Source organism: Oncorhynchus kisutch, linkage group LG27, assembly GCF_002021735.2.
Source record: "Oncorhynchus kisutch isolate 150728-3 linkage group LG27, Okis_V2, whole genome shotgun sequence".
NCBI lineage: Eukaryota > Metazoa > Chordata > Actinopteri > Salmoniformes > Salmonidae > Oncorhynchus > Oncorhynchus kisutch.
In genome coordinates, this window is record NC_034200.2 from 36,283,538 (window position 1) to 36,305,367 (window position 21,830).

General features: G+C 42.1%; 1 protein-coding gene across 1 annotated transcript; it reads right to left on the reverse strand.

Moving 5' to 3' along the window:
- Nucleotides 1-818: 818 nt before the first annotated feature.
- On the reverse strand, nucleotides 819-20,550 carry LOC109871848 (homeobox protein Mohawk-like). The gene is made up of 6 exons (XM_031806757.1): nucleotides 20,384-20,550; nucleotides 19,491-19,650; nucleotides 16,181-16,334; nucleotides 12,683-12,997; nucleotides 4,873-4,906; nucleotides 819-4,574 (listed from the first exon to the last, which is right to left on the reverse strand). Exons 1-6 carry the CDS (start codon nucleotides 20,548-20,550, stop codon nucleotides 4,313-4,315), a joined length of 1,092 nt encoding a protein of 363 aa, XP_031662617.1. The 3' UTR covers nucleotides 819-4,312.
- Nucleotides 20,551-21,830: the final 1,280 nt, after the last annotated feature.

Sequence of the window (21,830 nt, forward strand, 5' to 3'; positions counted from 1 at the left end):
GGTATCAAAAGTGTTCCACAGGGATGCTGGCCCATGTTGTGTCAAGTTGGCTCTCCAATGGTGGACCATTCTTGACACACGGAAAAATTCAGAATGTTATTTGATTTGAAACTGTTGAGCAACAAATCCAGCAGCATTGAAGTTCTTGGCACAAACCCGGTGCACCTGGCACCTACTTCCATACCCTGTTCAAAGGCACTTAAATATTTTGTCTTGCCCATTCACACCCTGAATGGCACACATACACAATCCATGTCTCCAGACTTAAAAAATCCTTCTTTAACATGTCTCCTCCTCTTCATCTACACTGATTGAAGTGAATTTAACAAGTGACACCAATAAGGGATCATAGACTGACCAGGTGAAAGCTATGTCATGGAAAGAGCAGTGTTCATAATGTTTTGTCCACTCATTGGATAGATGTGAGAAACTTTCCTGATAAACTTCTACAGATCTAGCTCAACATGCAAGACTTTGAACACACTACTCATGACGTCACCAAAGCATGCGAAAGGGACCAGTGGAAAATGCTACTAAGCTATGTTTTAGGGTATTGTCTCAGAGCCCAATGTATGATTATGTGCGTATGTTCAGTGTCAGGAGAATGTCCCCAAAATGCATCATGATAAGTCCACTCTGTCAGATGGCCAATACAGTGATAAAAAAACAAAAACTAGCAGATGTATGGTTGTGCAGCCTTAAAACTCATTCTATAAGACCAAGACATTAGTGGTTTCTGAGCAAAAAAAACAAAAATCATAATTTTTAGTGAGGTATAGCCTAGTGGGATAGGATTAGCAAGAGAAGTTGAACACGTTTCACATTTATTTAATCAAATGTATTATTTCAAAAGTATTTCCACTGCTATGTTGTGATAATATTTATACCTAGGATACAAATCCAGTCTTTTAAAAGTGAGTATAACAAGTCATTGAGAATTTTGGAGAATTGAGAATTTTTCTTAAATAGTCAATCGTCAAAAACACAGTTCTCATGTAATCAAATATATCTCACGGTTACAATAAAGAAATACACACATTGACCCCCCCCCCATGTCATTTTTTTATCGCTCAAACATTACAATCCGATAGAAATACTATAAGGCAGGAAGTGGTGAATGAATGAGACTTGTTAACCATGTAGTATACAGTTCCTTCAGAAAGGATACATACCCCTTTGACTTATTCCATATGTTGTTGTGTTACAGCCTGAATTCAAAATATATTAAATCCATTTTTTTTTCTCTCTCACCCATCTACACACAATAGCCAATAATGCCAAAGGGAAAACAGGTTTTTAGAAGTTTTTGAAAATGTAAATAAAGATATCACATTTACATAAGTATTCACACCCCTGAGTCAATCGTTTTTTAGCAGCACCCTTGGCTACGATTACTGCTTTGAGTCATCTGGGGTATGTCTGTATCAGCTTTGAGACTTCTGGGGTATGTCTGTATCAGCTTTGAGACTTCTGGGGTATGTCTGTATCAACTTTGCACATCTGAATTTGGGGATTTTCCTCCCATTCTTCCTTGGAGATTTTTCTCAAGCTCTGTTAAATTAGATGGGAAGTGTCAGTGGACAGCAATCTTCAAATCTTTCCACAGATTTTCAATGGGATTGAAGTTTGGGCTTTGGCTGGGTCACTCAAGGACTTTCACATTCTTGTTCTGAAGCCATTCCAGCATTGCTTCATTGCTTTGGCTGTATGCTTGCTGTCATTGTCCTGTTGGAATGTAAATCTTCACCCCAGTCTAAGGTCGTTTGCTTCTTTCTTTCTGAAGCAGGTTCTCATCAAGGATATGCCTGTATTTGGCTCTATTCATTTATAGTTTTAAAAAAAATTCTTACCAGTCTCCCAAGTCCCTGCCACTGAAAAGCATCCCCATAGAATAATGCTACCACCACCATGCTTCACAGTAGGGATGGTGTTAGACGGATGATGAGCTGTGCCTGTTTTATTTCCAGGCATTTTGCTTTCAGGTCAGAGAATCTTTTGTCTTATGATCTCTTGTCTTTCACATGCCTTTTTTTGCAAACTCCAGGCGTGCTGTCATGTGCCTTTTTCTCAATAGTGGCTTCCATCTGGCCACTTTCCCATAAAGCCTAGATTGTTGAAATGTTGTAGAGACTGTTGTCCTTTTGGCAGGTTCTCCCATCTCAGGCAAGGAACTCTGTAGTTCTGTCAGAGTGGTCATTGGGTTCTTGATCACCTCCCTGACCAAGGTCCTTCTTGCTTGGTTGTCCAGCCAGGTCTAGGCAGATTCTGGGTTGTTTCATATTTTTTCAATTTCCCAATGATAGACACCACTGTGCTCTTGGAGATTTTCGACATTCTAGAAATTGTTTTATACCCTTCCCCAGATACAGTATATGCCTCATCGCAATTCTATCTGGGAGATCTACGGACAGTTCCTTGGACTTCATGATATAGTTTCTGCTTTGACATGCACTGTCAACTGTGAGACCTTATATATACAGGGGTGTTTCTTTCTAAGTCATGTCCAACCAGTTAAATTAGCCACAGGTAGACTCCCAAGTTGTAATGAGATCTCAAAGGAAATTGGATGCACCTGAGCTCAATTTGAAGTGTCTTATGTGTCTTAATACTTATGTGAATTAGATTTCTGAGTTTCATTTGTGGACATTTCAAAAAATATATATTTTATCTTTGTCATTATGGGGTATTGTGTGTAGATGGGTGAGAGAAAATATTCAATATTTAATCCATTTTGTATTCAGGCTGTAACACAACAACATGTGGAATAAGTCAACGGGTATGAATACTTTCTGAAGGAACTGTAGGTTATCTGGTAGGTGGAACTGTCCGTCTTGGAAGAAGAAGCCAGCAGCATTCCAAAGAAGCAAGAATCAGGTTGGCACAACATTGTCTCTGCTCCCCTTTTCAGCATAATTAAAGTCATGTGGTTACTTGGACGTGCTTCAGTTCGACTGGTGGCTAGCCAAAGTCGGCTAGGCTAACCAAACGAGTGTGCTCGTAAACTCACTGAAGACCTTCACTTGAAAAATGAGAAAATAGTACTGTTTGGCCATTTTGAGAAGCTGTAGCCAATATACACTTCCTAAAATGAGTCAGAATGAATCTACGATACAGTAACTCAAGAAATCGGTCATTGATTTTGCCGTGTTTGCCGTGGAGATCATAGTCACGCAATTACTAAGATGTTTGGTGCTGTATTTCTCAATGAAAAAATGTGCATGAAAACAAGTCGTCTCTCTCGTTGAATGACAACAAAGACTTAATTAAAGAATCCCTACAGTTGACCAATCACGGAAGAAGGTGCGAAAACTTTGAGTCCTTAACTTCGGGTGGCCTCTATAAAAAAAATGTTTTTTTAAATGTGCCCGAAAATCTGAAAAAAACTCTTACTGGAGTCCAACACAAACAAAAATGTCACAAAATGGCGTATAATGTATATACAAACTCTTCCGAACCTGTTAGTCTGGGAAGCATGCGGCTTCATACCCAGACCATGAGGTGAGACTACCAAAGGGGGGGTTCACCTCATGGTGAAAACTGATGAAAACTGGTCTTTAGTATTGAAAAAATCCTCAGTTCTATTTTTGCTCTGAAATGTGCTACTATTCTATCATGACTTCGATGCCACATTATTTTCCAATACTGCTACAACGCTATTTATCTAATATTTGGGGCGTCAGGTAGCCTAGTGGTTAGAACGTTGGGCCAGTAACCGAAAGGTTGCTAGATTGGATCCCCGAGTTGACAAGGTAAAAGCAATCTGTCATATTCTACCCTTGAACAAGGCAGTTTACCCACTGTTCCCTGGTAGGCCGTCATTGTAAATAAGAATTTGTTCTTAACTGACATGCCAAGTTAAATAAAGGTTAAATAAAAAAATATTTACATTTACATCAATGTAGCAATTTGTCCTTTCAGATTCCTCTCACATCAAAATCGAAAATGTTGAAACACTTTGACAGAGTAGGTAACTTTGCAAAGTTGGTCAACACTGTTTTTTTACTGCAGTCCCTCTACACTTGTGTTAAGTCTTGAAAATCACATTTATATATATTTTTTACCACAATTTAACATTGTAGGTTGTAAAAACGTATAATATAAATTACAGGTTGCCTTTTGTAATTCAAATTTATTCAAGTGACCAGATTGGCCATGGTCCAGACGGTGTAGGTTGAAGATGCCCCTAGACGCTGATCTTGGTTCAGTTTTGCATTTTCCTCGCTAATTATTAAGGATAGGATTGGAGGAGGAGAAGCTGATCCTAGATCTGCTCCTAGAGGGAAATAGTGTCTAGACATTGAGTGATCAGTGTCTAGACCACTTTGACAGTCTTTATCTCGGAGATGTGGGAAGACTTCTGGATGATGCAACTGGTGGGGGTGGGCCCTGTGGCGCAGCTGGTGGTGGTGGGCCCTGTGGCGCAGCTGGTGGTGGTGGGCCCTGTGGCACAGCTGGTGGTGGTGGGCCCTGTGGCGCAGCTCTGCCCCTGGGCCAAGTTAGATAGAGCCATGGCAGCGTGGATCTCCCTCCACTCTGCCACCTCCCTCCGCTGGCCTCTTTCACTCTTCCCATCACTGCAAAAGACATAAAGGAGAGCCCAGGCGGAGATTTAAAGACTGTATGGTACACTCCCCAGGATGAAATCGTCATACACAACAGGGAGACTTTCTACCTACAGACGACAGAAATGCATCTGCCTAGACTGCCATTATTTGCTCCTCCCAATGTGGGCATGCCAGAAGAGAAAGCCACATTATTACATGTTAATGAATGATTTGAAAAGTAAATATGTCTGCATCCTTGTGCAGCTAGAAGTCTTTTACTCACGTTAAAGACATGCAGACGAGAGAAGAGTTCCATAAACAAACATACCTGTCACATCTAGTTGATGCAAAGTCCATCATGTCTGAAAAACATAGAGAGACAAAAAAAAAAAACTCAATTAAATGTATTGTGGAGAAAAGTATGGAAACTGGAGACGGGAGTTTTCCAGAACCTGTACTTCACATATATGTATTTTCATATCTGTGTGACTGTCTACGTTGTGTTTTCCAATATTTCCGTGTGTGTGTGTATTTTTTTTGTATGCATTACAGTATTTGCGTGTGTGTGCGTGTGTGTGTGCATTACAGTATTTGCATGTGTGTGTGTGTATATGTGTGTGTGTATATGTGTGTGTGTGTGTGTGTTTGCTTTACAGTATTTGCATGTGTGTGTGTGAACTTTAACTGCCCCAGAGGGCCTTAACTCACTGAAGTACTCTAGTCTAGCTGCTCTTAGGCACTCCGGCCAAAACAAATGCAATTATGTTTCTCCTCTGCCTTTGAGATGGAAAAATCCGATATCTGTGCGGTGTCATGAACACAGACGCTGTGTTTCCAGGTCTCCAGAGTTCGTTTCACTGTTATTTGGCTGTTTTTTTTTTATTCCTTCCTCTGCCTTTGTTTCAACTGCAGTACATCCAAGATCATAGGAATGTGCATTAGAGTATTGTGTGAATAAGCGACATGTAATACTCCCTCTATGGATCTTTAGTGGCAGTGTCTCTCCTTCTGAGTGTGTTTGGTTCCTGTCATGCCCTAAACTGATTCAATCACCTTAAGTCAGTGTATTGATGGCTATCTCACCTTGGGTTCTTTGGATTTGAAGTGCTTTTGGAACGGTGTCGTTGAACAGATGGAACAGTGTCGTTGAACAGATGGAACAGTGTCGTTGAACAGATGGAACAGTGTTGTTGAACAGATGGAACAGTGTCGTTGAACAGATGGAACGGTGTCGTTGAACAGAGAACAGTGTCGTTGAACAGATGGAACGGTGTCGTTGAACAGATGGAACGGTGTTGTTGAACAGAGAATGGTGTCATTGAACAGAGAACGGTGTCGTTGAACAGATGGAACAGTGTCGTTGAACAGATGGAACAGTGTCGTTGAACAGATGGAACAGTGTCGTTGAACAGATGGAACGGTGTTGTTGAACAGAGAACAGTGTCGTTGAACAGATGGAACAGTGTCGTTGAACAGAGAACAGTGTCATTGAACAGATGGAACGGTGTTGTTGAACAGAGAACGGTGTCATTGAACAGAGAACGGTGTCGTTGAACAGATGGAACAGTGTCGTTGAACAGATGGAACGGTGTCGTTGAACAGATGGAACGGTGTCGTTGAACAGGTGGAACGGTGTCGTTGAACAGAGAACAGTGTCGTTGAACAGAGAACAGTGTCGTTGAACAGATGGAATGGTGTCGTTGAACAGATGGAACGGTGTCGTTGAACAGATGGAATGGTGTCGTTGAACAGATGGAACAGTGTCGTTGAACAGATGGAACGGTGTCGTTGAACAGATGGAACGGTGACGTTGAACAGAGAACGGTGTCGTTGAACAGATGGAATGGTGTCGTTGAACAGATGGAACGGTGTCGTTGAACAGATGGAATGGTGCCGTTGAACAGATGGAACGGTGTTGTTGAACAGAGAATGGTGTCGTTGAACAGAGAATGGTGTCGTTGAACAGAGAACAGTGTCGTTGAACAGATGGAATGGTGTCGTTGAACAGAGAACAGTGTCGTTGAACAGATGGAACGGTGTTGTTGAACAGATGGAACGGTGTTGTTGAACAGAGAATGGTGTCATTGAACAGAGAACGGTGTCGTTGAACAGATGGAACACTGTCGTTGAACAGATGGAACGGTGTTGTTGAACAGAGTACGGTGTCATTGAACAGAGAACGGTGTCGTTGAACAGATGGAACGGTGTCATTGAACAGGTGGAACGGTGTCGTTGAACAGAGAACAGTGTCGTTGAACAGAGAACAGTGTCGTTGAACAGATGGAATGGTGTCGTTGAACAGATGGAACGGTGTCGTTGAACAGATGGAATGGTGTCGTTGAACAGATGGAACAGTGTCGTTGAACAGATGGAACGGTGTCGTTGAACAGATGGAACGGTGACGTTGAACAGAGAACGGTGTCGTTGAACAGATGGAACGGTGTCGTTGAACAGAGAACAGTGTCGTTGAACAGATGGAACGGTGTCGTTGAACAGATGGAACGGTGTCGTTGAACAGATGGAACAGTGTCGTTGAACAGATGGAATGGTGTCGTTGCCAGGGGTGTATTCATTACGGAAACTTTTACAGTTTAAAAACCGAACGGAAGCAAACAGAGCAAAACAAGAGTTTCTGTTGGACAAATTCTGGTACATAGATCACTCCCCGTTCCATTTGTTTCCGTTTTGCAACAGAATTGGTGTAATGAATACGTTCCAGGTTGAAACTTAAATCTTAGGGAAAATATGAGCTCAAATGTTGGATTTTCAATCTACCAAACACACTTTGTTTACTGTTTGGGTGTTATCATACATTTTGATGATATAGTTTATAAATGCGTAAGAAATCGTGTGTAATTTGCATGTTTGCACACACATTTTTCATGTGAACACAGCAGAACGGGCTCTCTGTTACATTGAGTCGAGTCAGGCGGGTCAAGAGCCATGTTTCTTCAGGGAGCTATGAGCAAGAAAATTAGAGGCCAATTGCGAGCACACAAAATGCGGCTTTCAAAATGCACTGCCTGAAACATCTCATACTCCGATTTCTATAGCAAGGTCCGGGCCAAAATCAACTACAGCTAGATAATAAATCGTCTGGCCTCTTTCACATTTTGCTACTGAATGTCTCTAATCTTTTTTGGTGGTTCTGACATTTCATTTTACCAAGGAAAATAGTAATTATTCTGGAAAACTCAGCACTAAATCAAAATGTACATGTACAGCTGAAGTCGGAAGTTTACGTACACATAGGTTGGAATCACTCCACAAATGTCTTGTTAACAAACTATGGTTTTGGGAAGTTGGTTAGGACATCTACTTTGTGCATGACACAAGTCATTTTTCCAACAATTGTTTACAGACAGATTATTTCACTTATAATTCACTGTATCACAATTCCAGTGGGTCAGAAGTTTACATACACTAAGTTGACTGTGCCTTTAAACAGCTTGGAAAATTCCAGAAAATGATGTCATGGCTATGGCTTTAGAAGCTTCTGATAGGCCACGTTCCTCTGTACAAACAATAGCACGCAAGTATAAACACCATGGGACCACACAGCCATCATACTGCTAAGGAAGGAGAGGTGTTCTGTCTCCTAGAGATGAACGTGCTTCGGTGCAAAAAGTGGAAATCAATCCCAGAACAACAGCAAAGGACCTTGTGAAGATGCTGGAGGAAACCGGTAGAAAAGTATCTATATCTACAGTAAAACGAGTCCTATATCGACATAACCTAAAAGGCCATTCAGCAAGGAAGAAGCCACTGTTTCAAAACCGCTATCAAAAAGCCAGACTACGGTTTGTAACTGCACATGGGGACAAATATCGTACTTTTTGGAGAAATGTCCTCTGGCCTGATGAAACAAGAATAGAACTGTTTGGCCGTAATGACCATCGTTATGTTTGGAGGAAAAAGTGGGAGGCTTGCATGCCGAAGAACATCCTCCCAACCGTGAAGCATGGGGGTGGCAGCATCATGTCATGGGGGTGCTTGGCTGCAGGAGGGACTGGTGCACTTCACAAAATAGATAGCATCATAAGGTAGGAAAATGATGTGGATATATTGAAGCAACATCTCAAGATGTCAGTCAGAAAGTTAAAGCTTTGTCACAAATGGGTCTTCCAAATGGACAATGACCCCAAGCATAATTCCAAAGTTGTGGCAAAATGGTTTAAGGACAACAAAGTCAAGGTATTGGAGTGGCCTTCACAAAGCCCTGACCTCAATCATATAGAACATTTGTGGGCAGAACTGTTAAAGTGTGTGCGAGCAAAGAGGGCCTAGAAACCTGCTCTGTCAGGAGGAAAGGGCCAAAATTCACCCAATTTATTGTGGGAAGCTTGTGGAAGGCTTTCCGAAACGTTTGACCCAAGTTAAACAATTTAAAGGCAATGCTACCAAATACTAATTGAGTGTATGTAAACTTCTGACCCACTGGGAATGTGATGAAATAAATAAAAGCTGAAATAAATCACTCTCTACTATTATTCTGACGTTTCACATTCTTAAAATAAAGTGGTGATCCTCACTGGCCTAAGACAGGGCATTTTTACTAGGATTAACTGTCAGGAATTGTGAAAAACTGAGTTTAAATGTATTTGGCTAAGGTGTATCTAAACTTCCGACTTCAACTGTAAATCATTATGGGCAAATTGAACTGTGCTTCTTTTTTGTCTCTGCGCTCTTTATATTTTACAATAATTTGTTTTCCTGAAATTGTGTTTTTTTTTTTACAAGACCTGTAAAAAGCATGTTAGTGCCTCTCAGACCAATTCTGATCTGGGAAACTGACTACAACAAATACAAAATACCTTGGCTGACTCTGAAAATAAAATGTAAATTCTGGTCATGGAAGTCCACTTAGTTCATGAACTCCTAAAGTTGTTTTGCACAATCCTGGTCTTCAAGGGGATGCAGGAGCTGCTAGTTTTCACATCCCCTCAAAAGTTAGTCAGACATTGATTGGCAGTGGAGATAGACAAATCACCTGGTTCTAAAAATCGAAATCAGTTGCCGATTGAGAGACAGATGGAAACCAAGCCAAAATTTTGAACTTTTTGAACAAAAGTTAATTTCCTGCAATTCTACACATTTTGACATGGAGCGTAGAGAATTTTTTTATCTTTTAAAGCAAGTTTGCTGCAATGCTACTCATTTTACCATGTGGCAGAAAGAAAGATTAGCAGTTTTACTAATTTCCTGCAATTCTACACATTTTGCCATAGAGTGGAGGCAAATGTTTGCAGTTTTTAATATGATAACTGACAATCAATGGGCCCCACCCTGGTCGGTAATTCGACCATGTTTACTACAAGTTTAGATAACTTGCTAATCTAAAATGTTTTTGCTGACATGGGCTAATTGAGTGACTGCTGATGCACAACCACATTTCTAAATTGAACCTGGTGTATTCCATTATTCTAACACCTCAACAGTAAGTTGACACCCCGACTGAGTTCCTAATTTTTTTTACAATATTCTATTTACAGTACCAGTCAAACGTTTGGACGCACCTACTAATTTCTTTATTTTGACTATTTTGTAGTGCAAATAATGCGTGTTTAATGACCCGCCGTCATATTGGACAACCCAGAAACAGCACTAATTAGCATAGGCATATTGACTAGTTTACTCTTTCCACTCCCACGCCAAGCAGCCCCTAAATACTACAGGGACACAAACAGTTACAGTGTGTGCCTGTGACATCTGAAATCTTTCTTGTTTTCTGAATTTTATATTTTCTTTTGGAAGCCTACCCTAAAACTAAGTATTTTGTGACTTAATTAAGTAAAAACTTCCTGTGATATAAACTGTTATGTTTTTATTGAACAATTTAAGTCACAATTCTGAGATAAACAATTAGAAACTATACTGTCAACTCTGAGTGTGAATACAGTGGTTCCAACTTCCATGGAGAATTCTGTGGTGATTTAGTGCAGGGACCAAGCAGAAACACTCTGAAACGGCATCTGTACCAGAAACTTAGGCAAAGGTCCTCACGTCTCACCTTGGGGACAATAAAATATCAGATATTCTGTAATTGACCCTGTAATTGACTACGCATTCTAGAATATGGATAATGGAATTCACTGATCTGGATTTTTTAAAGTAAGGGATTTAAATGTCAGCATAAGTTCCTATTAGCTGTTGCTTTGGTTCCAGGACCTTTTGTGGAGTTTAGAGTTGTCTACCTGATTAAGGGCAGTTCCCCTAACTTCAGGTCAACCTGATTAAGGGAAGTTCTCCTAACTTCAGGTCAACCTGATTAAGGGCAGTTCCCCTAACTTCAGGTCAACCTGATTAAGGGCCGTTCTCCTAACTTCAGGTCTACCTGATTAAGGGCAGTTCTCCTAACTTCAGGTCAACCTGATTAAGGGCAGTTCTCCTAACTTCAGGTCAACCTGATTAAGGGCAGTTCTCCTAACTTCAGGTCAACCTGATTAAGGGCAGTTCTCCTAACTTCAGGTCAACCTGATTAAGGGCAGTTCTCCTAACTTCAGGTCAACCTGATTAAGGGCAGTTCTCCTAACTTCAGGTCAACCTGATTAAGGGCAGTTCTCCTAACTTCAGGTCAACCTGATTAAGGGCAGTTCTCCTAACTTCAGGTCAACCTGATTAAGGGCAGTTCTCCTAACTTCAGGTCAACCTGATTAAGGGCAGTTCTCCTAACTTCAGGTCAACCTGATTAAGGGCAGTTCTCCTAACTTCAGGTCAACCTGATTAAGGGCAGTTCTCCTAACTTCAGGTCAACCTGATTAAGGGCCGTTCTCCTAACTTCAGGTCAACCTGATTAAGGGCATTCTCCTAACTTCAAGTCAACCTGATTAAGGGCATTTCTCCTAACTTCAGGTCAACCTGATTAAGGGCAGTTCTCCTAACTTCAGGTCAACCTGATTAAGGGCATTCTCCTAACTTCAGGTCAACCTGATTAAGGGCAGTTCCCCTAACTTCAGGTCAACCTGATTAAGGGCAGTTCTCCTAACTTCAGGTCAACCTGATTAAGGGCAGTTCTAACTTCAGGTCAACCTGATTAAGGGCAGTTCTCCTAACTTCAGGTCAACCTGATTAAGGGCAGTTCTCCTAACTTCAAGTTTTTTGTTTATTTTTAATTTTTATTTCACCTTTATTTAACCAGGAAGGCTAGTTGAGAACACCTTTATTTAACCAGGAAGGCTAGTTGAGAACACCTTTATTTAACCAGGAAGGCTAGTTGAGAACAAGTTCTCATTTACAACTGCGACCGGGCCAAGATAAAGCATAGCAGTGTGAACAGACAACAACACAGAGTTACACATGGAGTAAACAATAAACAAGTCAATGACACAGTAGAAGTCAACCTGAATAAAGGCAGTTCTCCTAACTTCAGGTCCTGAAGGGCACACAGGTGTTATAACAGGTGCCTATTTGTGTCTTGTTAAAGCTTTCAACATTGACAGATAAGACCAACTCAAGGAACAGAAGTTTGGCCAACCTAAAATGGCAAACGTTAACCCAACAAGCATTTCGCTCTGCAAATCTGTGCACCCAACCAATAAACTTGATTAGAAGTAAACTAGTTGGTTAGTGTTATGCCAAGAAATTAAACCCACGACTGTGTCCAGTCGATATAAACATACAGTGGCAAGAAAAAGTATGTGAAACCTTTGGAATGACCCGGATTTCTGCATAAATTCGTCATAAAATTTGATCTGATCTTAATCTAAGTCACAACAATAGACAAACACCGGGTGCTTAAACTAATAACACACAAATTGTTGTATTTTTCTTGTCTACATTGAATACATAATTTAAACAAACATTCACAGTGTAGGTTAGAAAAAGTATGTGAACCCCTATGCTAATGACTTCTCCAAAAGCTAATTGGAGTCAGGAGTCAGCTAACCTGGAGTTCAATCAATGAGACGAGATTGGAGATGCTGGTTAGAGGTGCCCTGCCCTCAAATGTTATGACCAATTTATGCAGAAACCCAGGTATTTCCAAAGGGTTCACATACTTTTTCTTGCCACTGTACATTAGCTGGTATGTCTGCGTATGCCGTGTCTTAGGTCGTGCTTATGGCAGTGTTTTGTAGACTTTATGGTTGGAGTTTTCAAGTAAAGTGTCACAATATAATGAGGAATGTGTGATCTCTTACACATAGGGTAGACAAAGCGTGTCTCTGCCTCGGAGGAAGAGGGCGAGACAAGGTCATCGTCACACTCGTTGGAGCTGAATGACCCTGAGTGGTTCCTGCGGCGGGACTTTGCGACGTCATCAGTGGTCGCCATTACGTGTCTTAGGGTGTCGTTAAGGTACCGTTTCAGCAAGCTGCTCTTGTACTTGGGCGGTGGAGAGATGTAGTCGTCACTGTAGGTGGGATCAGTCCTTTTCTCCTGTTTGATGACACTCTTGAGGGAGGGCCTGGAGATCTCTGATTGATTTGCTGGAGTTTGTAAGGGACATTCGTCGTCTGCAACATGGGGGTAAACAAAAAAACATTGGCCTCCATCAATTGGTCTCCAAAAGAGCCTGAATATCCTTCATTTTTTTGGGGGGGGGGGGGGGGTAAATCAGGTTTAATATTGTAGATAGATTGTAGATTCCATCAACGTAATTGTAGATTCCATCAACGTAATTGTCTGCATAATTTTCAATTCCCTTATATATTTTTATGTAAATATATACACACATACATGTCGTGATCCTCGGCGTACACATCACTGAAAAACTGAAATATTCCACCAACACAGACAGTGTGGTGAAGAAGGCACAATTTGGCTTGGCACCTAAAACCCTCACAAACATTTACTGATGCACAATTGAGAGCATCCTGTCGGGCTGTATCACCGCCGGGTACAGCAACTGCACCACCCACAACCACAGGGCTCTCCAGAGGGTGGTGTGGTCTGCCCAACGCATCCCTGGGGGCAATCTACCTGCCCTCCAGGACACCTACAGCACCCAATGTCACGAGAAATTCAAAAAGATCATCAAGGACAACAATTCCCGAGCCACTGCCTGTTCACCCCGCTATCATCCAGAAGGCGAGGTCAGTACAGGTGCATCAAAGCTGGGACCAAGAGACTGAAAAGCAACTTCTATCTCAAGGCCTTTAGACTGTTAAATAGCCATCACTAGCACATTAGAGGCTGCTGCCCTATATACATAGACTTGAAATCACTGGCCACTTTAATAATGGAACACTAGTCACTTTAATAATGTTTACGTATCTTGCATTCCTCATCTTAAATGTATATACTGTATTCTATTCTATCCTATTCAACTGTATCTTAGTCTATGCCGCTCTGACATTGCTTGCCCAATATTTATATATTCTTAATTCCATTCCTTTACTTTAGATTTGTGTGTATTGTTGTAAAATTGTTAGATATTACTTGTTAGATATTACTGCACTGTTAGAGCTAGAAACACAATATTTTCGCTACACCTGCAATAACATCTGCTAAACAAATGTATGTGACAAATATGATTTGATTTGATTTTTAAAAATATATTTTTGTTTATTATTTTCCCCTATCATAACCTATATACATTTTATGGACACAGTGTATTTTACATTAGTTATCTTGTTGTTTTTAATTCCATTGTCACTACTTCCGCCGAAGTCGGTCCCTCTCCTTGTTCGGGCGGCGTTTGGAGGTCTACGTCACCGGCCTTCTAGCCACCGCCGATCCACTTTTCATTTTCCATTTGTTTTGTCTTTGTTTTACACACCTGATTTCAATCCCACAATTACTTGTTCATTATTTAACCCTCTGTTCCCCCATGTTTTTTTGTGAGTGATTGTTTATTGTATTTTCGGTCTGTCATGGTGTGCGTGTATTTGTTACTTTGTATATTTGACATTTTGATTAAAAGTATGTTGATTACTCATAGGACATAGGACCCATTACACCCACCCTTCAGCTCCACTCAACCCCTCTCATCGATCCACTCAACCCCTCTCATCGACCCACTCAACCCCTCTCATCGACCCACTCAACCCCTCTCATCGATCCACTCAACCCCTCTCATCGCTCCACTCAACCCCTCTCATTGCTCCACTCAACCCCTCTCATCGACCCACTCAACCCCTCTCATCGATCCACTCAACCGCTCTCATCGCTCCACTCAACCCCTCTCATCGACCCACTCAACCCCTCTCATCGACACACTCAACCCCTCTCATCGATCCACTCAACCCCTCTCATTGCTCCACTCAACCCCTCTCATCGACCCACTCAACCCCTCTCATCGATCCACTCAACCGCTCTCATCGCTCCACTCAACCCCTCTCATCGACCCAATCAACCCCTCTCATCGATCCACTCAACCCCTCTCATCGACCCACTCAACCCCTCTCATCGACCCACTCAACCCCTCTCATCGATCCACTCAACCCCTCTCATCGATCCACTCAACCCCTCTCATCGACCCAATCAACCCCTCTCATCGACCCACTCAACCCCTCTCATCGACCCACTCAACCCCTCTCATCGATCCACTCAACCCCTCTCATCGATCCACTCAACCCCTCTCATCGACCCACTCAACCCCTCTCATCGACCCACTCAACCGCTCTCATCGCTCCACTCAACCCCTCTCATCGACCCAATCAACCCCTCTCATCGATCCACTCAACCCCTCTCTTCGATCCACTCAACCCCTCTCATCGACCCACTCAACCCCTCTCATCGACCCACTCAACCCCTCTCATCGACACACTCAACCCCTCTCATCGATCCACTCAACCCCTCTCATCGACACACTCAACCCCTCTCATCGATCCATTCAACCCCTCTCATTGACCCCCCAACACCATCCAGTTTTTATTTTTATTTGCCACATATTTTTCAACTGTGCTGTGAATGTTCTGAACCTTTTTATTCTCATAGTTTACAGATTATAAATTAAAGATAATTATTTTTGCCTAAAGTATTATTATATTATTGATCGACTGACTATGACTTTTCAATTGGTACATTGAAAAATCTCTTTCCAACTATCTTGCTATCTATATGGCACAGCTGGCAATTTTTTGGTCCTTAAATTAAACTGGTATACTTTTTTATTTATCACAATTTTCTTTAACCAATTTCGGGCTTTAAAACCAGGGCCGACAGACAAGTTCCTTACTTTTCCCACCTTCCACTTGCCTCTTCCATTTTTGCGGTCTCACAATACTTTTTAAGTTTACTCTCTGCGGACACAAAGAAACTCTGGTCTTTATTTATTTTAGTTTGTACCTTATCTTTAACTCTGCGTTGTTGGAAAAGGACCCGTGAAAAAAGCATTTCACTGTTAGTCTACAGCTGTTGTCTACGAAGCATGTGACAAATAACATTTTATTTGTTGAAAGGTAATCAACTCTATTACATATTAACAAAATTACTCAGAGACAGTTGTTTTTGTATAACAGTGTTAATTGTCAACTTTTTACAGAGTTACAGAAACTCTTTAAAAGTGTTAAATCCCTAACACTTTCTTAAGTAAAACATTAACTCTGTGTGGTACGGGACATTAGTTTATGAGTGTTACAATGAACACTTTTAGAGTTGATTTCACACTTGCAGTGTTGATATGTGTAACGCATATTTGTTGGAATTACATCCCCAGCTCTAATCTCGTTTAGTCTACCCGCAGCCCCTCTTACCCTCAGAGTTGGTGTCATCACTGCTGACACTAAGTCTCTCAGCGTTGCCCTGAACGTATTTGTTGTAGAGTTTGATACGTAGAGCCCAACTCAGGTCTGGCTGTCTCACTGTGTTCTTCAGCCTCCGCCGGGCATTGGCAAACCAATTTGAGACCTGCAGCATAAAGAGAAAGAGGAATTCAGGATATTTTACTTGTCAACAAATATGTTTTTCACTGACTGGTTTCTACTTCTACTTCCATGGTTCAACCACATGATCGATGACTGACTAACATACCTCAGTTCCCCTGTACTAAAGTAACGTCTCAGTTCCCCTGTACTAAAGTAACGTCTCAGTTCCCCTGTACTAAAGTCACGTCTCAGTTCCCCTGTACTAAAGTCACGTCTCAGTTCCGCTGTACTAAAGTCACACCTCAGTTCCCCTGTACTAAAGTAACGTCTCAGTTCCCCTGTACTAAAGTCACGTCTCAGTTCCCCTGTACTAAAGTCACATCTCAGTTCCCCTGTACTAAAGTCACGTCTCAGTTCCCCTGTACTAAAGTCACGTCTCAGTTCCCCTGTACTAAAGTCACGTCTCAGTTCCCCTGTACTAAAGTCACGTCTCAGTTCCCCTGTACTAAAGTCACGACTCAGTTCCCCTGTACTAAAGTAACGTCTCAGTTCCCCTGTACTAAAGTAACGTCTCAGTTCCCCTGTACTAAAGTAACGTCTCAGTTCCCCTGTACTAAAGTCACGTCTCAGTTCCCCTGTACTAAAGTCACACCTCAGTTCCCCTGTACTAAAGTAACGTCTCAGTTCCCCTGTACTAAAGTAACGTCTCAGTTCCCCTGTACTTAAGTCACGTCTCAGTTCCCCTGTACTAAAGTCACGTCTCAGTTCCCCTGTACTAAAGTCACGTCTCAGTTCCCCTGTACTAAAGTCACGTCTCAGTTCCGCTGTACTTAAGTCACGTCTCAGTTCCCCTGTACTAAAGTCACGTCTCAGTTCCCCTGTACTAAAGTCACGTCTCAGTTCCCCTGTACTAAAGTAACGTCTCAGTTCCGCTGTACTAAAGTCACGTCTCAGTTCCCCTGTACTAAAGTCACATCTCAGTTCCCTGTACTAAAGTCACGTCTCAGTTCCCCTGTACTAAAGTCACGTCTCAGTTCCGCTGTACTTAAGTCACGTCTCAGTTCCCCTGTACTAAAGTCACGTCTCAGTTCCCCTGTACTTAAGTCACGTCTCAGTTCCCCTGTACTAAAGTCACGTCTCAGTTCCCCTGTACTAAAGTCACGTCTCAGTTCCGCTGTACTTAAGTCACGTCTCAGTTCCCCTGTACTAAAGTCACGTCTCAGTTCCCCTGTACTAAAGTCACGTCTCAGTTCCGCTGTACTTAAGTCACGTCTCAGTTCCCCTGTACTAAAGTCACGTCTCAGTTCCCCTGTACTAAAGTCACGTCTCAGTTCCCCTGTACTAAAGTAACGTCTCAGTTCCCCTGTACTAAAGTCACGTCTCAGTTCCCCTGTACTAAAGTAACGTCTCAGTTCCCCTGTACTAAAGTCACGTCTCAGTTCCCCTGTACTAAAGTCACGCCTCATTTCCCCTGTACTAAAGTCACGTCTCAGTTCCCCTGTACTAAAGTAACGTCTCAGTTCCCCTGTACTAAAGTCACGTCTCAGTTCCCCTGTACTAAAGTCACGTCTCAGTTCCCCTGTACTAAAGTCACGTCTCAGTTCCCCTGTACTAAAGTCACGTCTCAGTTCCGCTGTACTTAAGTCACGTCTCAGTTCCCCTGTACTAAAGTCACGTCTCAGTTCCGCTGTACTAAAGTCACGTCTCAGTTCCCCTGTACTAAAGTAACGTCTCAGTTCCCCTGTACTAAAGTCACGTCTCAGTTCCCCTGTACTAAAGTAACGTCTCAGTTCCCCTGTACTAAAGTCACGTCTCAGTTCCCCTGTACTAAAGTCACGCCTCATTTCCCTTGTACTAAAGTCACGTCTCAGTTCCCCTGTACTAAAGTAACGTCTCAGTTCCCCTGTACTAAAGTCACGTCTCAGTTCCCCTGTACTAAAGTCACGTCTCAGTTCCCCTGTACTAAAGTCACGTCTCAGTTCCCCTGTACTAAAGTCACGTCTCAGTTCCGCTGTACTTAAGTCACGTCTCAGTTCCCCTGTACTAAAGTCACGTCTCAGTTCCCCTGTACTAAAGTCACGTCTCAGTTCCCCTGTACTAAAGTAACGTCTCAGTTCCCCTGTACTAAAGTAACGTCTCAGTTCCGCTGTACTAAAGTCACGTCTCAGTTCCCCTGTACTAAAGTCACGTCTCAGTTCCCCTGTACTAAAGTCACGTCTCAGTTCCCCTGTACTAAAGTCACGTCTCAGTTCCCCTGTACTTAAGTCACGTCTCAGTTCCCCTGTACTAAAGTCACGTCTCAGTTCCACTGTACTAAAGTCACGTCTCAGTTCCCCTGTACTAAAGTCACGTCTCAGTTCCCCTGTACTAAAGTCACGTCTCAGTTCCGCTGTACTAAAGTCACGTCTCAGTTCCGCTGTACTAAAGTCACGTCTCAGTTCCGCTGTACTAAAGTCACGTCTCAGTTCCCCTGTACTAAAGTAACGTCTCAGTTCCCCTGTACTAAAGTCACGTCTCAGTTCCCCTGTACTTAAGTCACGTCTCAGTTCCCCTGTACTAAAGTCACGTCTCAGTTCCCCTGTACTAAAGTCACGTCTCAGTTCCCCTGTACTAAAGTAACGTCTCAGTTCCGCTGTACTAAAGTCACGTCTCAGTTCCGCTGTACTAAAGTCACGTCTCAGTTCCGCTGTACTAAAGTAACATCTCAGTTCCCCTGTACTAAAGTCACGTCTCAGTTCCCCTGTACTAAAGTCACGTCTCAGTTCCCCTGTACTAAAGTCACGTCTCAGTTCCCCTGTACTAAAGTCACGTCTCAGTTCCCCTGTACTAAAGTAACGTCTCAGTTCCGCTGTACTAAAGTAACATCTCAGTTCCGCTGTACTAAAGTCACGTCTCAGTTCCCCTGTACTAAAGTCACGTCTCAGTTCCCCTGTACTAAAGTCACGTCTCAGTTCCCCTGTACTAAAGTCACGTCTCAGTTCCCCTGTACTAAAGTCACGTCTCAGTTCCCCTATACTAAAGTAACGTCTCAGTTCCCCTGTACTAAAGTCACGTCTCAGTTCCCCTGTACTAAAGTCACATCTCAGTTCCCCTGTACTAAAGTCACGTCTCAGTTCCCCTGTACTAAAGTAACGTCTCAGTTCCCCTGTACTAAAGTCACGTCTCTGCTCACCTGTACTAAAGTCACGTCTCTGCTCACCTGTACTAAAGTCATGTGGGACCCCAGGGCGAGCAGGGTCTTCTCTGTCTTGGTGGGGTAGGGGTTGTCCCTGTGTTGGTACAGCCACTGCTTCAGCGGCCTCGCCATGTCCTGAAGTGCCTGCCGCTTGTAGCGAACTTTGACCCCACCCAGACTAGCCCTGTGTTGAGGTGATATATGATATAAAAATGGATCATTCTCTGACGGGAGATGAGTTGTCATCATGTCATAGTTATTGCAAGGCCCACATTATTAGCCAAATAATGATTGTTTTGTACAAAACCCCCCAATGTTCTGTAAGCAGGCAAACTGGGCCAAAAAATGACCAGCCCATCTGGCATCAAAATTATAGAAATCCTAAATAGTATTTTATACCAATCAAATCATAATGAGCAACTTTTACTGTAATACAGTCATCGTTAATGTTTTCACTTTCAGTAATAAATCATGCCCAAGTATGTATTGTTGGTTACATGATCCATAGGTGTCACTGTTGGGCTGTGGAAGCTACTGAAAGTTGGCTCTCAGTGATGGGAATATGTGGGTCAGGTTCCTTAATAATTAAAGAAGTGTTCTTGTTCTGCAGATATAACCTGGTTCTCCCAATCAATTCAAACGTTTGATCATGGTATCTATTTCCCCTCAATCTGAATAAGTAATGTTATTATATATCTATCTCAGTTTTATTTTACATATATTTTTGCAGCGTTATATATTACAGACAATTTTATATATATTTTATAAAATATCAACACTGTCTTTTGTATAAAAAAAAATACAAATATAGGACCGTAATGAAGATTTTTGAAAATGCATCTCATCAATGTGGGTTTTACTTTTACCTTTAGTAAGTTGTGCTGTATTTGACAAAAAATAAGAGGAAAGGTGCTTACCCGTACCTCCTGTCTACAACAGGATTGTCTTCTATTGCATCTTGGCACAGTAAGTCTATATGCTGTTCATCTGTTACCAGACAGTCCACATTGCATCTCTCCTCCTCACTCCTGTGTTCCTCCAAAATCTTGTATTGATTTGACCTCTTGACAACTATCTTGTTCATCTTTCGAATTGCTCGTTTTATCCAAACAACATCAGGCGCAACTGCAGAAGTTCAAATGCGAATAGATGCAGTAACTTCCCATCCACACTGTGATGTATGTGAGCAGAGGAAGTAACCCAAAGTCTCGGTGCGCTCAGAACTTAAGCCAATCGAGCCAAACGACAGCCCATCTGGAGGAGCCCGTTGCAACTAGCCCTTTAGGAATCAGTCACTGATGCCAGTCTTGACTTTACCAATGAGAGGGTGTTGTCTGTAGAGTGGAGGATGGATGAACATGTGGAAGCTGCTTAGGCTTCTTTGGGGATTTCAAGTAACCTGCTTTCTTGCGTCTAACTGGCTGTCTCTAGCTTTTTTCAGCATCCAATTACAAGTCAAGAGATCTCTCTGCTCGGTGGAGGGAGCTGCTCATTTTATTCCAGTAGTACCAAGGCTAGTGATGAATACCATGTAACAAGAGCAGTATTCTAGTTGTACCAAGACTAGTGATGAATACCATGTAACAAGAGCTGTATTCCAGTAGTACCAAGACTAGAGATGAATACCATGTAACAAGAGCTGTATTCCAGTAGTACCAAAACTAGCGATGAATACCATGTAACAAGAGCAGTATTCTAGTTGTACCAAGACTAGAGATGAATACCATGTAACAAGAGCTGTATTCCAGTAGTACCAAGACTAGAGATGAATACCATGTAACAAGAGCTGTATTCCAGTAGTACCAAGACTAGAGATGAATACCATGTAACAAGAGCTGTATTCCAGTAGTACCAAGACTAGAGATGAATACCATGTAACAAGAGCTGTATTCCAGTAGTACCAAAACTAGAGATGAATACCATGTAACAAGAGCAGTATTCTAGTTGTACCAAGACTAGAGATGAATACCATGTAACAAGAGCTGTATTCCAGTAGTACCAAGACTAGAGATGAATACCATGTAACAAGAGCTGTATTCCAGTAGTACCAAGACTAGAGATGAATACCATGTAACAAGAGCTGTATTCCAGTAGTACCAAGACTAGAGATGAATACCATGTAACAAGAGCTGTATTCCAGTAGTACCAAGACTAGAGATGAATACCATGTAACAAGAGCAGTATTCTAGTTGTACCAAGACTAGAGATGAATACCATGTAACAAGAGCAGTATTCCAGTAGTACCAAGACTAGAGATGAATACCATGTAACAAGAGCTGTATTCCAGTAGTACCAAGACTAGAGATGAATACCATGTAACAAGAGCAGTATTCCAGTAGTACCAAGACTAGAGATGAATACCAT